The sequence below is a fragment of the Triturus cristatus genome, chromosome 1_2, assembly GCF_964204655.1.
Source record: "Triturus cristatus chromosome 1_2, aTriCri1.1, whole genome shotgun sequence".
Taxonomy (NCBI): Eukaryota; Metazoa; Chordata; class Amphibia; order Caudata; family Salamandridae; genus Triturus; species Triturus cristatus.
In genome coordinates this window covers 823,396,752-823,414,014 of record NC_140580.1, presented here as the reverse complement: position 1 = coordinate 823,414,014, position 17,263 = coordinate 823,396,752, and the positions used below count along the sequence as shown (strand labels likewise).

The window sequence follows — 17,263 nt, the reverse complement described above, 5'->3', positions numbered from 1 at the left end:
CTTGCAAGTCGATCGACACCATCCAGTCTTCTTGCTGCAACGCCTTTAGAACCTGTGCAAGGGTTAGCATCTTAAATTTCTCCTGCTTCAGGTAAAAGTTCAAGATTCTGAGGTCCAGGATTGGACACAATCTGCCGTCCTTTTTGGGAATCAGGAAATACCGGGAGTAGCATCTCTGACCCCTTTCCTGCTCTGGAACCACCTCTATCGCACCTTTTTGTAGCAATGCAAGAACCTCCTTCTGCAGAAGAAGCAGATGGTCCTCTGAGCAAAAACCTTGGCAAGGAGGGTAAGGAGGAGGAAATTTCCGAAAGGGAAGGGCGTACCCATTCTCCGCAAGGTTTACAACCCAAAGGTCCGTCGTGACCGATTTCCAACCTCGCAGAAAGTGGGACACCCGACCCCCATCAGACCTCACATGATCCAGGATGGGGGATCTAGGGCTGCTTCCCTGCAGCATCATTTGGAGCAGAGGAGGCTGAGGAGGAGGAGGGATTGCGGCCAGAACCACGCCGGCCCCTTTGTCTTCCGCTATAGGATCTATAGAGAGGATTTTGTTGCTGCTGAGGTTGACGGAAGGAACGAAAGGATGACCTTCCAAAACCCCTATACTTTCTGAAGCCAAACCCTTTTGACTGTCTGCAAACCTAAAGACTTTGCAGTAGCTCTGCTATCTTTGAATCTTTGCAAGGCGGAATCCGCTTTCTCCCCAAAAAGCTTTTCCCCATCAAAGGGTAAGTCGACCAGAGTGGCCTGAACATCCGAAGAAAAACCGGAAAAGCAGAGCCAAGCCTGCCTTCTAGTGGCTATAGAAGATCCCATAACTCTGGCCACAGAATCAGCCGTATCTAGGCCTGACTGAATAACTTGCCTAGCTGCAGCTTGAGTGTCAGAGACAACCTCCATAAAAGAACCCTTCTCCTCTTCAGGCAATTTGGGAGCTAACTGCTTCACAAAGTCCATCAATGCATGAACGTAGCGGGCCAACAAGCAAATGGCATTTGTAGACTTATGCGCCATACTAGCAGATGAGAAGACCTTTTTAGCTGACTGCTCAATCTTCTTTGAGTCCCTGTCAGCTGGCGCTTGTGGAAAAGCCCCCGAAGATTGTTTTGAGCAGGATGCCTGCACTACAAGACTCTCCAGAGAAGGATGAGAGGAAAGGAAGCTAGGATCCCCCGGAGCCACTCTATATCTTCTCGCCACAGTCCTGGAAACAGCAGGCGAAGAAAGAGGCTTACGCCAAACGTCCATAATAGGTTCTAAGATAGCCTCATTAAAAGGCAACAGAGGCTCGACAATAGAAGAAGGCGAATGAAGGTCTTCAGTCAACAAGTTCGGCTTACATTCCGCAGAAGGCAACTGTAAGTCCAACAGCTCCGCAGCCTTCTTAATTACCAAATGGTAAGGAGCCAACTCTTGAGGAGGAGAAGATCTGGAAGAAGAAAGTTCCCACTCAGGAGTGGTGTCCAATCCACTTGCCTCCTGAATACTTTTAAATTCATCCAGGGAGTCACCCAATTCACCTTCCTCCACTTCATCTGCTCGATATTGTTCTTCCTCTATAAGCCTCTGAGCCTCTCTTCGAGAGCGGATCCGAGGACACAGCGTCGGTGGCGCAGTACGCGGAGCCACCGAAGGAGTTGGCGGCGTCACACGCGGCGCAGCTGGAGTCGGCGCCGATGGAGGCTCCGACAAAGGCACGCGATCCAGACGAGTCTGGGAGGAAGGCTCTCCAGACGGCGCCGGGAACTGCCATGACGGTGCCATCAGCAAGAAGGACATAAAACATGCCTGAGCGTAGTGTTGTGGCACGCCCAAACTGAACGCCATTGGACCTGAAGGTGCACCGGATGGGAAGGCTGCTCTCTGGAAAACACCATACATAGCATTCAAAAAATGCGTCGGATCCGCACCCGGAGTCGGGAAATGCGGGTATGGATTCGAACCTGAATCCGGCCGAGGAGTAGCCGGAGCTGACGGATCCAATACTGGATCCACAGGTTCACCTTCAGGCATAGGACAAAGTTCAGTCACCTGATCAGGCTCGGCGTCGGAAGCTGGAGAATCCACCGACGCCGGAGACTGTGCCGGAGTTGACTTTGGCGAAGGAGACTTCTCTGGAGAAACACGAGGAGAAGGGGAAGGCAAAGGAGAGACCAAGTCCTTACTTCGACGCGAAGGCGACCTCGAAGCCCTACTCGTCGTCGATCGGCGCCGAGAGTCATGCTTCCTCTTCTTCTTGTATCTTTTCGACTTCGACAAGTGCGAAGTCGACAACTCCGGCTTCGACTTGTCTCTTTTTCAACCTCTGCCCTCCTTCTTCGCCTTGGCCATTAACAGCCTCGCTTCTCTTTCTTTTAGTGCCTTAGGATTCATTTTCCTGCAGCAGGAACAGTCTTCCATGTCGTGATCCGACGAAAGACACGATAAGCAGTCTTCATGGGGGTCAGTGATGGACATGTGACCCCCACATTCCCTACATGGCTCGAAACCTGACTTAATCTACGAAGACATGAGTACTCCAGAAACAGTAACCCACAAGGAGACTACAAAGTAACTCAACAATCAAGGAGAGTGCTGGAAAACCGTTACGCGTCGACGGCGCGGAAAAAAGGGAACTGACGTCATCACGCCGACGTGGTTCTCTTATGGCTCCGGTGACGTCATACAGAGTCGCGAGCGGAGCCGTGGAATTATGATGTCCACGTAGGCGTGGAGAGCTGGAGAAAAAATTCCGTGGAATGCTGGTGCAGGGGATATTCACAAGGTGAGGAATCCACTGGCAGATATATCCATCAGAAGTTCACTGGTCAGTCTGAAAGAGAGCAAATTGATCAGGAACTAATAAGCCAAACCAATACTGTGAAGTATGAACCTCCGACAGGTTCATTAATGATTGTAGGAAGTTTAAAAATGAAAATGAACACAGGATAGAGTGAAACAAGCTTACTCTGTCTATCTAAGTAGGGTCCCACACCACTTAATCTGGCCTTTGTCCCCTTAATAACTACCACTTCCAGGTCTCTTTTGTAGTCGCCGTCTCTGAGGTTTAGCGGTGTAAAACATGTGTGGCTGCAGTGATCAATAGAGTTGCTAAACTGTGGTGGGCTTACTATTGTGGAATAAATGGAACAGATTAAACACAACAGATCAGAAAAGCTCAGCATACATTTCACATTGATTAACAGTTGTTAAATGTTTTGTGGCGAAATCTAAGAATATTCCACCTGTCTTGTAAGAAGATCCTTGCACCCCAATAAGTGACACTGGTGGCAACATTTTATGGTTTCAGTTTTAATTATTGTCCTTTAGTTGTCTCACTTTTGGGCCATTGGGAGGATGTTGCCAAAGTTACTAACCAGGTTTCTTATCTTCCTATAGGTTGCAGTGCCCAGGAGTCAAAGTCAGGAATAACATCTGCTCCAAAGAGTTTCCCAAATTACTGAATTTGTCATCCATACACTTAGGACACAGTACAGGAGCTGGATGCAGCCAATAATGAGTGCCTGTCTTGAAAGTCCTTGGGGCAAAGCAGTGGGACAGTGCTTGGGTGTGTGTTTCAATACCAGAGCATATCCAATGTTGCTGGTCAGAACTGACATCTTGCATGAGTTTGTTTTGAAAAGAAACTCGTAACCTCATGTGAAATGTCATGGATCTGGTCCAGATGAATGAGCAGGGATTGGACAACAAGAAAGATAATCTGCATCACTGTGTTGGGTGCAACCAGGAACCTGACATTGCCCTGATAGAATTCATTGCACACATGGGAGTGCACTGTCTCTGCAGGGATTATACTAAGGACCTCAAGATCTGAACTAAATGGCATAGGTGACATCAGAGGTTCTACATCTGGACTCTGTTGTACCTTGAAAGACCTTGTGGCACACTGACACGAGGACAGCATTTTGTCTTTAGATTGTTTTTTGCTTTGGACTTTGGATGTATGTTTATTTATGATTTGTGGACAATGATTTTGGAAATGTTATTTGGAACTTTTTTTTGAAGACTCATTTTTCAGCATTGAATATTTTAAATTGCATGAACCCCTCCTAATTCCATGTTGTATGAGTTTTCCTGGGCAATGACTCCCAATTACAGAATTGCCCAAACTGACTCGCCCATATGCATGGTGAATAACTTGTCTATCTTGTTGGACCGGCCAGTGAGAACTAACTATCGGGGTGTGTGACGTGGTGATTGCCAGATTAGAGAGACTTATCACTTACCTGGGGATCCCTGTCCATTCAATTATGGAGAAGACACTGGAGTTGCAGTTCGATGGAGAGACCTTCCTGGGGATTCATCTGGAGTGCTTTCAGGATGGGTGATTGGGGGTGGGTGAGTCTTGCAAAGTTGGAACTAGCCCAAGTTCTTTGGTATGGCACCTCTGGTAGAAAACACAAAGAGGGAGCCTTTTGATGGGTGGTGACATATTGGTAGATGGATGAGCCTATGTAGTGCCAATGCAGTCACCCACCATCAGTTTGTGTGCCACCTAGATGAAAAAGAAGCAGTGGACACTCTCTCAGAATTGCAGTTAGCCTCTGTTCAGTATCCCCTGTGTCCAGATTCTGTGAATTATATGAATACTCAAGTTGGTCCACGGACCTATGGTAGGGTGGAAATAAGAAAATATTCATAGACATGCTTGACATATTGTGACTTGGGTTTGCATAACACATTGGCCCAAGCATAATTGAAAAAGCAATCTGAGTTCTTGGGCACATAGTGCCTGCAGTGTGTCCAGGAACATCAGATAGTAACATGTCTTACCTACCATTGTTACAGATCTTTATGGGTGGATACCAAGATATCAGCTGCTGTCCTATAGTGAAACTAGATGATTAGTAGCATGTAGACATGGATGGAACAGATATCTCATGGAACAGTGAGATGCATTTGATTCAGTAGGGACAATGTGACCATTTACATCTAACATGCTGTGAAGGAATTTCCTCAGAACAAATTGATTTAGTTGACACCCAGATCCCGACCAACATTTTGCATCTTCATTCAAGTACAACTAAATTTCAGGCGGCAGTGTCATACAGATGGTAACATAGTCCTTTATGGCCTGGAACATCAGATACTTCATTGGCAGATGACAGAATGCTGCGGTCTGGCTTCCAGAGTGCTCTCTGGACCAACAAGGTAGAAGGGTTGTAGTTTTGTGACTACTTGATTTTGAGTGGTTATATCCATTGGTATGTTGTAGTAGGTACACTTCGATGGCTCTAGACTATGTACCTTCAGAACGTGCTATTATACCTAATACTGCCACAATGTGGCTATTTGTCAGTTTTATTGGATCTATCATGTTACAGGTTTACCCTGACTGACATGAGACAGCCTGGCTGAACAAAACATACAGTGACATCACAAGCAAAGACAGGTAGATATTTGCTATTTGTTCATTCTCAACAGGCATCTGTGACACTATACTGGAACATGTGATGCTTTTGAGAAATGGTGTTCTGTGGTTCCCATACTCATTGTAACACTGTATATCAAAGTTGTATATTACGTATTGTGGAGATTATATGATGCACCCATTTGCTGAATGCATATCTAATGGTCAGTGACGCAAGCAGTGTTCATGGCAAGGATGAGTGTTGTGTGTGGACAAAATAAATGAGACACTTGAGGACACACACATTGCACATGCCTGTGAAATACATTGTGTGGAATATTGGGTTACTAGTTAAGGGCGATGCCACCCTACTCAAGCAGCAACCCCAATATCCGCCATGATGAAGTCACAAGCAACCCCAAATTAACCAGTGCTTTTCCCACTGGTAGCTTGACACAAAAGCAGTCAGGCTTAAGTTAGAGGTAATGTGTAACGTATTTATGTAGCACTTTAAACAGTAATAAAGTGAAAACACAGCCTAAGAAAAATCCCACACCAATTTAGCAAAATAGAGATAAATGTAAAAAATGATTTGGCCCAAAACAGCAAAAATCCAATTAATAGAACTGGAGATATGCAATTTTAAAGATGCAAGTGGAAATAGTGTCTAAATGCACAAAACACCAACTCTGGGTATCTGGTCGCGCTCGACCAGGACAAGGTCACAGACTCAGGCTGATCGCTCTAGAGCGCTGGTTGGATACAAAGAACTAGTTAAACCTACTGAACAAAGTACCATAAATCTGGGCTACGGAGCTCTGTAATGCCCCATATGTAGGAAGCGGTACGCAACGGCGGTTCTGATGGGCAGCGGCCTGCTATGTGAGGTCCTGAATTGAGGATGCACTGTACAGTGGTGATTCTGGGGAGCTGCAGGGCTGCGATGTGAGGTCCTGTATGAGGATGCATTGTGCAGCAGCGGTTCCAAAGAGCTGTGGGGTCCTGTGTTGATGATGTGCTGCTCAGTGGCTGGTCTGATAAGATACTGCAAAAAGATGCTTCACGCTGCATTGGTTGTGCTTGGACCACAGCTGGGCTGGCAGAGCACCTTTCGCCCCACTTTCAAGGGTCCAGTACTGGGGTGACACCACTTGGGGGGCAAGACTCACAGAAAACTGAGTGCAGGTGCTGGGGTCAAGGTGATTGGAGCCTTTCCTGTCACTGAGCTCTGATCACCTAGCCCTTGGAGACACTCTGGTGGTCCTGGGTTATAGTCCTCTTCATTCAGGCTGCAGTACATCAGAGTAGCAGTCCTCCTTGTAGAGCAGCACCTCAGACTGTCTGAGTCTTCCACAGGTACAGAGGTGTGCTGAAGAATTGGGTCTGAGGGTCCGTAATATATTTATACTTGGTACCAGCCTTGAAGTAGGAGAAGGTTCAGGAGATTAAAGTACCCAGAGGTGTTTCTGTCCCAGACCCAGCTTGTCTAGGGTCACAAAAAACTAGTTTCAAACCCTTAGTGAGTGTGCTCAGGCAGAGGCTTTGTGATGTGCAAGTGTAGAAGTTGACAACTCCTCCCCCGTCAAGTCAGACATGGCAGCTCATTCAGTCAACACAGATTCCCCCTCTATGTCACTGTTTGGGAGCAACACACAAAGACCAAATGCCAGCTACACCTAAGCATGTGACCCAGAATATAGAGTGCAGGCCCCAAATGGTTGGGACAACGTTCTAAAAGTGGCATTTTCAGAATTGTGACTTAAAATCTGACTCTACCAATAAAGAGGGATTTAAAATGCTATTAGATGCCAAACATGAGATTCCTACCTGCTCCCAATTGAAAGTTATAAAATGTAATAATGTAAGCCAGTGTTATCCTATGGAGAGGCAGGTCTTGCAGTAGTGTAAAATGAATTTTAGATTTTTTCACCACCAGGAAAAGCAATGGTTAAAAGTACGCTTCCATCTTTTTAAATACACTGCACCCTACCTTTTTGGCTGTTAACGGCCTACCCTGAGGGTGACTTATACATATTAAAAAGGGTGGGTTAGGCATGGCAAGAGGTTTATTTGGCCAGGTCTAAATGGCAGATTAAAACTTTACACACATGCTGCAATGGCAGGCATAAGACAGGTTACTTCAATGGGTGGCACAATACGTGCTGCAGACCCACTAGTAGCATTTAATCAACAGGCCCTGGGTACAGGAAGTACCACTTTACAAGGGTCTTACAAGTAAATTAAATATGCCAATTGGTTGTACGCCACTTTTATGATGTTTAAAGGAGTGATCACAAACACTTTAGCACTTGTTAGTGGTAAAAAGTCAACAAAAACGACCTCAGTAAAAATAGAGGAGTAAGGCAAAAAGTTTGGGGAAGACCACCCTAAGGCTGACAGGTCTAACACATTGTATTACATATTGTTTAAGTGACTAATATTCGGACATAAAAGTAATTTATAGTGTATAAAGCCAGACTTTCAGTGACATCTACGTGTATATGTTATGGAAAACTTATCACCCCATGTCATCTACCTGGTCTGAGTGACCAGGTCGCTTGACTCTATATGCTGGACAACAGCAGTTGATGGCTGCTGAATGAGGGTCTGGAAACAAAGACCCTTCAACGGCGACATTGATAGATGCAATGTGATGTATGAAAGTATGTTTTAATGTAGGGTTTCCAATGGCAAGAGAGCATTAGAGGTGGACATGCAGGCTGTGCAGCTGATGGTAGAAAAGATAATCTGGTTTACAAACATCCCATGATCGTGCCATTTTTTTTTAAAGTGCCCCACAGTTCATACCTCCGTGCTATCAGTGACGTCCTGCCACATGACATTTCTTCCTCAGTGAAGCTGCTCTTCCTCTTGTGTCCAGTGGTCAGCATCTTACCTGATCTGGCAGGCACCATGGTGTGCGATGCATTTACATGTTACAGATTGTGACAGGTGCCTGATGTACAATTGTGGTCAAGCGTTATCTATTTCCTGTTTTCATCCATTCAGGTACATATGCATTGTATGCAGAGGCTACCCGTGCTTTTCTGCCTGTATGCATTAGGCGGAGAATTGAGTGAATTACAACGTTAGTGTTACTTTTAGCAACATCACATCTGCGATTCCAGGCTCCTTCCAGTCATTTGCATAGTTGTAAGGGGGTGAGGTGGTGATCTACGTATCATAAAGAGCAGATAAGAGTGCTTTTTCTGTAGCTAGTAGATATACTGTAACATGTTTACTCTCTGAAGTTTTGTCAATGGAGCCGTTGGGGGTTTGGAAACCTGTACTTACCAAATGCAAGTTCAAATAAATACACATTACTTAGAGAAATGTGGATTTAATGTTGGTTTATTCATGTTTGCACAACAAGCATCCTTTTGTAAACAGCCAGTCTCTTTGTACCAACTCCATTAAGAGAGTATACCAGCCCAACCAAGTGAAACACTATTAATCAGCTTCATGCTTTACTAGACCATGGCTAGCAGGGCAAGCGGTTAAACCCATACTAAAACACTGTAAAAATCCAATGATATACAGTTTTTTAATGAGAACAGAAACAAAGAGCAATTAAGACAGGCAGAAAATGGGGAATAAAACACCAGCAGCACTGTCCAATGAGACCTGAGTAGCAAATTTAAAATTTAGCCATCTGAATTCAATACTGAAGTCATCGTTTTTTAACTAAATTGAGTGCAGACAAATGACTTGTGGATATCTTTAAATATATGTCAAAAGCTACATAATATCTTGTTCCTTATTAATAATTTGATATGTGAGGTTATGTGAAGTTTTTTTTAAATATTGTCTCATATTCACAATGTATACGTTGGTTGATATGATGGCTCTACTTCAATACTCAAAGGGCCTCATTTATGAAAAGTGACGCATCACTGCGTGAAAACAGTGATGCGTCACTTTTCACTGCGCCCTCCCTGCGACTCCAATGATGCGTCATATTTACAGTATGACGCATCATGTCGCAAGGAGTCACAGATACGTCAGTATTTGACGTATCTGTAGGCGCAAAAGTGACGCATTGCTGGAGGGTGTCACAAAAGTGACGCAACTCCAGCAATGTGTCCTTTCACATGGGGCAAGCCCCATGTGAAAGGGCCTGCGTCAGTCTTACGCCTGCTGTGAGGCAGGCGTAAGATATTGACGCATTTGCACCCTAGAAGTGGCGCAGTGAAATCTCGTAGATTTCACTGCGTCACTTCTACGATGCTTACTTACGTGGGAACGCCCACCCTGCATACATTATACCCGACGCAGGTATAATGTAGCGCAGGGGTTTACAAAGTGACGCATCTAGGTAGATGCGTCACTTTGTAAATATGGCGCATCATGGTGCATGTTTTACGCCACTGGTGCGTCACAAAAAGTGACGCACCAGTGGCGCAAAAGTGACGCAGGGGCTCATAAATGAGCCCCAAAGTTTTTATGCATGTCTCAAAATCACTGAAATAGCACTTATGTTTGCAGTGGTAAACAAGGTCATTCGAGAAGCAACAGTGCATAACAAAAATGTTACTGCCTTCTATATAAAATCGATGAACATGTTGCGCCATATTCACAAAGATTTTTTGTGGATAGGTGAGACTTACTCATGACATACTCCTGATTTTCTAGGAGTATAGCTTAAGTCGAAAAGAAAGAAATCTTTGTGACTTGGGCCGTTCGTTGGGATATAAGGAAGCAAGACAGTAAAATGAGATATTTCCTGTAATACTTATATAAATAAACGTACTGACATTTTACAAAATCAATCCAAAAAATAGATAATTTTAGAGGATTTGTTGTTAATTTTCCTTACTGTGATCTCACCGGATGCAGTGGGACCTAATGTAGCTGTAAGCTCAGATCACACATTGTCCTGTTTCTATCCATCGAATTATGCATGATAGAATAATATAAAATATTTCTATTCAATCTACAGTGCGGTCTTCCAAAGTTCTGCAGAAAGCATTTCACATCTAATTAAGCCACAAATAAGAACTGTGTACAAATTGAGAAAGGAGCGGAAAATAGAATCGAATTACCAAAATCTCATTAATTTAACATATATTACAATTAACAATTTTTTTTTGCGTAATTCATTTAGATAATTTTGCTATTTCTGTGGTTGAGTTCTCATTGAATGAAAGGAATAACCTTGTCTGTTTATGTTTCAGTTCAAATTAAAGGCTTGTATACGATCCAGTATCTACGTGACACTCACTTAACAAATTTTGCCCTGCGTCAGTAAAATCGAACTATAAATGCATAATCAAATTTGCTACCCTTAATGTAAAACGTGTACTATTACTACTCTGAGTTGAGGAAAACATCAGACCTGTACAATGAAAGTATGCATTTAGACATCAGTTCCTTGCCTCTTTTACAAGAACAGGATATTTATTTCTTCCACAATAAATGGGCACATTGATACATGGCCCTAAGGTATTCATTGTACTCCCAAAAACATTTGTCAACCCATTATGTGAAAACTACTTCGAGGGGTAATATTAAATGTTGTCGTCCCCTACCTACTCTTCTTTCACCTGCAGAACAATCAGCTAGCAGATTCCTCAATCTTCAGTTTTGGATCAAACATCAAGCCACAAGAACAGCGTAATTACATTATCTATATTACATATGTTTTTATAAATGTGTGAGCCCTCACCAGAACCGTCCGTATGGACAAATGACAACAATCAACAGAAACACGAGGTTTTTCAACACCAAGCGTTGGAAGGATGAGGATGTAAAGAGAGGATGAGAACAGTTTCTACCAGATCTGAAGAAGCACTTGTGCTGTAGCAACAATCTTTTGTTCTCTGTCACTTACACTTTTATATTGCTGGAAACAGCAATCCACATTACAAACATATTTTATGGTTGCAAAGCCGCCTACCACCTCGTTATTTGCCTGCTCATTGGATGAAAAGTGGAACCTTTTGTCACTCTTGAAAATAAAGGGCAAAGATCTCTCAGCATATAGGTGAACCAGTGCGCCGGCAGCACTACTGTAGGCTGAGGAATTGGCAAGCGAGTGTCATTGTTTTAGCCCAACTCTGCATTTCTGTTTATTAAAAAAAAAAAATAATAAAAAATCACCAAACATCAACCTGCTGTAGGTACAGAAAGTTCTCTCCCTGGACCTGAGGCCTTTCATTGATTTCTCTGCCTGGGACTGCCATGCTTTTCTATGGTGGACCTGGGTAAGGAAATGTAACAGTAGTTGCCCTGCTCTAAATAGGGCTGGACAACCATCACTATGACCTGGTGATTTTTGCATATCTGCACAAACAAATATTGTACAACTGTAAGTAGTCAGCTTCAAGACTTGTCAAAGACTGGCAGTACTATAGTTATTTTGCTTATGTAAAAATGTATTCTTTACTTTATTTATTTAAAACAGTATGCTAGATTCCTAAATATATTGAACAGAGGATTTCCGACTGGAAAAAAAAAACAATAAGTGTTGTTTTCTTTAGCATTTATGTAGGCATTACTAAAATCACCTGTAAATTAGTTTAAGGACTATCATAGTTGGTAATATGAGTTGGCAAAGGAATTTTGTATAGATGGCATCTAAGTGCCGCCAAAAATTATGTTTTTGGATATCAGTTACAACGAGGTATGCACTTGAGGAAGATTTTGTCAATTAGCTTTTGTTTGAATATCACTTAGGATGGAGGTAATCTAATAGCCATAATTGTGCATTGTTTAATCCCTTAGGAAACCCAGAGAAGGCAGTGAAATTTCAGGACCTTTTTAGTGAACTCCCTGACACAGAACGTCAGAAATGGACTAGTTTTCACTTTCGTTCTTAAAAATAAAACAGTGTCAGGTTCATTATTACCTTAGGTTAATAAATAAAAAGGGCCTTTTTAATTTATCTATTTAAAGAGTTTAATAAAGTGCTTACATTTTGCCAAACGGCAACTTTTAATAACTATGAAAGTAAGAAAAAACAATGAATGAAAAGTAGGGTTGGAGGGAAGGGGGAGATGCTGTGAGGCAGACAATCTAAAGAGGTTAAAGAGAAGCAGTTCAATAGGCTGTATATGCAGATCAAAAACAGGGTATGGAAATTGATTTAAGCACTAAAGTTGTTGTTTTCGAGGTGATACCCACTTCAGGCTTCCAGCGTAGTAGGCCTCCTACCACTCCCTAGCATCGCATTTACTTGCACAGATGGTGACCTCACTCTAAGTGCAAGGTGGGACTCCATTCAGAGCTGCGGATAGTGGCGTTTGCCAATACTTAGGAGGCATGGAGAACAGCGAGGGTGGTGATGCCATCTTACTGGCCTTTACAAAGAAGTGAAACCAGAAATCCCAGCGCTGTTTATGACTAGGTGGTATAATCAAAGATGATGGCCAATGGCAATAGACTATTAAAAGGCCTGTGGTTCACAAGTGTTGGCGAATAAATCGAGATTATTGTTTCACGACAGTATAATAGTAACACAATGGGCAGTTTTACACAATGGATGCATGTATGCATAATTAATTGGTATATGTTTCGATGTAAGTGAAATGTGGTAACTTATTTAAATATTTTTCTGAACTGTTGTCAGCGGTTTTGATGCCTTGAAATCCTCATTGTCGTTAAACGTAAATACAAAGTTGCGTGCATCTAGTTGCATATACTACTACTGTTGCAGCATTCTTGCAGTGTGTGTTCACTGGCATGTTAGGACTAGAACACATTACAGTTTTTTGGAAATGATTTGCCTCATATATAACTTATCCCCATGCTTTATTGCCTACACATAGGTCCTTAAATGGATTCCCGTGATATGTGACCGTGATATAGATTTGGAAATAATGCAAGCATCTTCTTGAGGGTCTAACAAGGAGTTTGAGCTAGCCGCTGAAACATCCATTGTACTGGTGCACCAGCACAACTCTGAGTGAATCTTTGTTTTGAACACACTGTAATATCATTTGCAATGCAGCCACGTCTTCACTAAGTGTCCAGGTCTTTTCTGCTAGTGATCTCAATCCCATTTTTCACTTTGCTTTTGTAGTGATCTTTCATTTTCATCAAGGGATCATCGCTGAGAATGTTTAATATGCTGTTGTCCCCCTTTATCTCGGCGCTCTTCTCTCTGTGGTCTTCAGCTCCAACAGTCAAGTCATTCCTAATGCAGAAAAACAAAATACCGTCTTCAGTACACGTTGCAAGAATCAACAGCACTGGAAGCAAAGATCTGCTTTGTAATGTTTGGTGGAGTATGAGTAACGAGCTATTTTGATTTTGTATCTGGGTAATTATTTATTGTTCTTCCGATTTTGATCCATGTTCGCTTAAGGCACCAACCTTCCCAGCTTAACAAAAGGCCTTTCCTCTGGGGGGCATTTTTACAGGGAATTAACGCCACCAGAAAGTCACATTTTCTGATGTTCTGGTGGCGTTAACTCCTTCCCCTTATTTACAAGGCGACGTTAAACCACTTAACGTGGCTTAGCGCCGCCTTCTAAATAATGCCCCTATTCACGCAGCCCTTAGCGTGAAAGGGGCGTGCAATGGGTGTTGCAGTGGGCATTCCACCGTAGCACCCATTGCTTTTTGACACTGCCCCATATTTACAAGGTATGGGGTAGGGCCAAAAATACTGCCAGGGAATACCTGGTCTTAAGCAGGCGATACGTTGAGAAATGTTTTATTACTCCTCGTATTTTGCTCTTTCCACGTGTGCTGCATTTTGCAGCATAAATAGATAAAGCAAATTGCTGATAAAGATTGTTTATGTGCAGGAGGTTGTCCTTTCCTGCACATCAACAATTGGCCCTGCAGTGCAGGCATCGTAGCACAAAGGCACTAGGGCGGCTGCGCTGCCGCTAGGTACCTTTTTTAGTGCCAGCACTAGGGGTACCGGAGGGGTGCACAGCATTCTTGTGAATACAGCGCATCCCTGCATTTTGAAATTGTCGGAGCGCTGTGATACCAATTTTGGTGTAACACAGGCTCTGCCAGGGTCTTGTAAATATAACCCTTAGTTTCTTGTCAGGTTTCCTTTAGCTAAGGTTAGACTTTCCTTATGTACCATATTCTCCATGCCTCATCGTTTATTTTCTTCACATCAGATTATGACAAATACAACGCTTTGATTTACTCCAGAGGCTAGAATTATCTGTACCCCTTTCCACTGATAAGTGATGATGTACTGTTTCCTTACCGGTGCCTTAGTGAGTAAAAGGGGTCTTGTGTAAGTCTACAGGAAAGAAAATTAATGTATTTTTTTCTAAATAATTGCAAAAAGGGAAAGAAAGGGCTCAAAGACCCAACATACATATTAAACGTTTATTACACACATGACAGAAATATTATGAGGAACTAATAGATCCCCTCACCTTTGAAAACTATGCTGCTTGCAGCGTAGCCTTTGTCATAATTTCTTATGTATTGGTAACCTGTGTGGCCGCTAAAACAATCTAGTTTTTGGCTTCAGGATAGTATTTCAATAAAGATACTTTACTGGTAATGAGGCTACTGTTTACAATAGTGTTTCGAGGTCCTAAATTCTCTTGAGGAGGAACCATTTTATTACAACTCGTAGACATCGTAATTTCAAGTAGGTTTATTAATACACCCACCAGCTGTACATCATCTCTCGCTGGCTCCATGGACAAACTAACCGTCTCCCCGCTCCCGTACATTCCATGATGTCATCCATTCTAATTAGCCAGGACTTAAAGGGAAACTACAACACATTTCATTCCCCTGGCTTGAGTGTACACCCTCATACTGCTATTTCTATATAAATGATGAAATACCTTCAAGGCATCACTGTTTTACTTCCACTGCTTTCAGAAGCCAGAATCGGATGTAGTTTACAGGGGTTGTGTCAGCACTCTGAAATGTTGGAGCCTTTCCCATCATTTATCAAGTATTATCAAATGTGTGGCCCAAGTGCATTCTGGTTCTTGAAGTCCATCATTTAGCAGCAACATTACAATGCAATCATTCCAGAAGTTCATGAGCCACCAATTTACCCTATTGTTTCAAGGACTGTACCTCTGGCCAGAAGAGCATTTTTCTTATCTGTAGTTCTGGATGATCTCGCTATTCAACTGTTTTCGAAATTAACAGTAAAATACACATTTGAGGTATGCTATTAGAAGAATTGAGATAATCTGTAAGATGGTTATGTGTAAGGCTACAAGTACCACGATATACTGAGGTCTCACTGAGGATCAACACCAAATTCTATAAAGGCTGAGGCTGCCTAGTTTGAGTGCAACCAGACTTTGTTGTCAAACATTTTGGGGCTTATTTACAAGCCCCTTGCGCCGCTGGTACGTCAATTTTAATATGGGAAAAACTGACGTACCGGCGGCGCAAGGGGCTTGTAAATAAGCCCCTTTCTGTGGGCTGCCACTTTGAGGTTTGCAAGGTTTGCCAAGTATGATGCTTGCAAAGTCTAAACAAGTATGCAAGGTAAAAAAGTAAGCTTTACTAATCATCCGTGACAGGGGATACAGGATCCTGTTGCTTCCCAGAGCCGAAAGTGACAGTGGGTAAACCGCTGCTTCTCAGGAGCAGCTCACTGACATTCCATGCTGCCATAAATCGTTCCAAAGGCAGACCTTGAGAGTTGCGGGGGATTGTCCAGCTGCCCCTCGGAGAAATTGGTAACCCTGAGCTGTAGTGATGCAGCATGGATGAACGATCTCTCCGTACACAGCTGTTATGGTTGGAAGGCCATCTTCTTGGGCAGAACATCCAACTGCAAGAAACCATCTTGTGTGCAATCATAGACAAGCAGTAAAGGGACCTTCATGAACCTGTGGGGGAGGGTGGAATGGCTGATTTTAAACTTCTCCTTGGGCTAAGTCTTGAAACTTTGCCAATTTTTGTAATGGGCGAAAAACTTAATGTGGCTAGGTTTAAACATTTAATGACCACCTTTCCTGGATCGCGTGGTGTGCTGCCTAGGGAATGTACTCTTCTAATTGAAAATATTGGGTAGATACTGTTTGGACGGTTCAAGACAGGACAACCCCTTGAAAAACTGAGCTGCTCTGAAGATGGTTAATGGCCATGGAAAGACTTTAACCCCTTCGATGCTGCGCAGATTCCGCCGCTGTGCTGACGGAATCTTGCGCGGGCGTGGTCATGACGGAATGGTTCCGTCATGAGCACAGCTCAACCGTGGGTCATGACGGAACCATTCCGTCATGAGCACCGAAGGGGTTAAGGAAATTGTTTACTTGCATTGTGGTGGTGACTTTAACTTGAAAACTGTTATGTGAGAAACCACAATACAATTGGATCTCACTGGATATCAACCTATGGCTACCATAAATGCATAAACCGCCTCGCCTGGATGCCACCACATCTTTCCCATACACATTTTCTGTGGCTTGCGGGGGCTCGTCGTTTTTTAGGTCTCGCATAGGGCAGCGCATGCGCTGCCTCTACGAGGCATTAAGTAATTAGTATTAGTGGTGAAACTCCACCCATTGCGTTTCTTTTTGTTTTTTCACTTGCCATTGGTTAAATCTGGCATTGCTCTCCTTATCTCTCTTATTGTTGGCTGGTGGTCCGATACGTCACTTCCGTTTTCTTCCGTGTAGTCCGGAAGCAGCAGTGCCTAACTACTGTTTTCGTCCGCATTTGTGCTTTATGTGTGTTTAAGGTGAACTTTCTTTTACGTTTTTTGCAGCCCAGAATGCTGAGTTGCAGCATAACATACTTATTTGCATACATAATGAGTACGGCACTCCTCAATAGCGCTGCTCTGTAGCATAACATACTTATTTGCATACATAATTAGTACGGCGCTCCTCAATAGCGCTGTTAATTGTTTCTTTGTTTTTCCACTTCTCCGCAATTAAAGTGTTGTTTTTTTAAATTAATAAAACGGACCCTTCACTCACGCTTCCCGCATGCCTCTTGTGGGTTGATAAA

General features: G+C 43.1%; 1 protein-coding gene across 6 annotated transcripts in view; it reads right to left on the bottom strand.

Annotated features, from left to right (window-relative positions):
* Positions 1-8,689: 8,689 nt before the first annotated feature.
* RNF207 (ring finger protein 207) overlaps positions 8,690-17,263 on the bottom strand; it is a 1,105,462-nt gene continuing 1,096,888 nt past the window's right edge. For all 6 annotated transcript variants that reach the window (XM_085608881.1, XM_085608879.1, XM_085608885.1 and 3 more), the window contains one exon: positions 8,690-13,490. In XM_085608881.1, the coding sequence (XP_085465007.1) occupies positions 13,316-13,490 (175 nt within the window). In that variant the 3' untranslated portion in view covers positions 8,690-13,315. The remainder of the gene's footprint in view (positions 13,491-17,263) is intronic.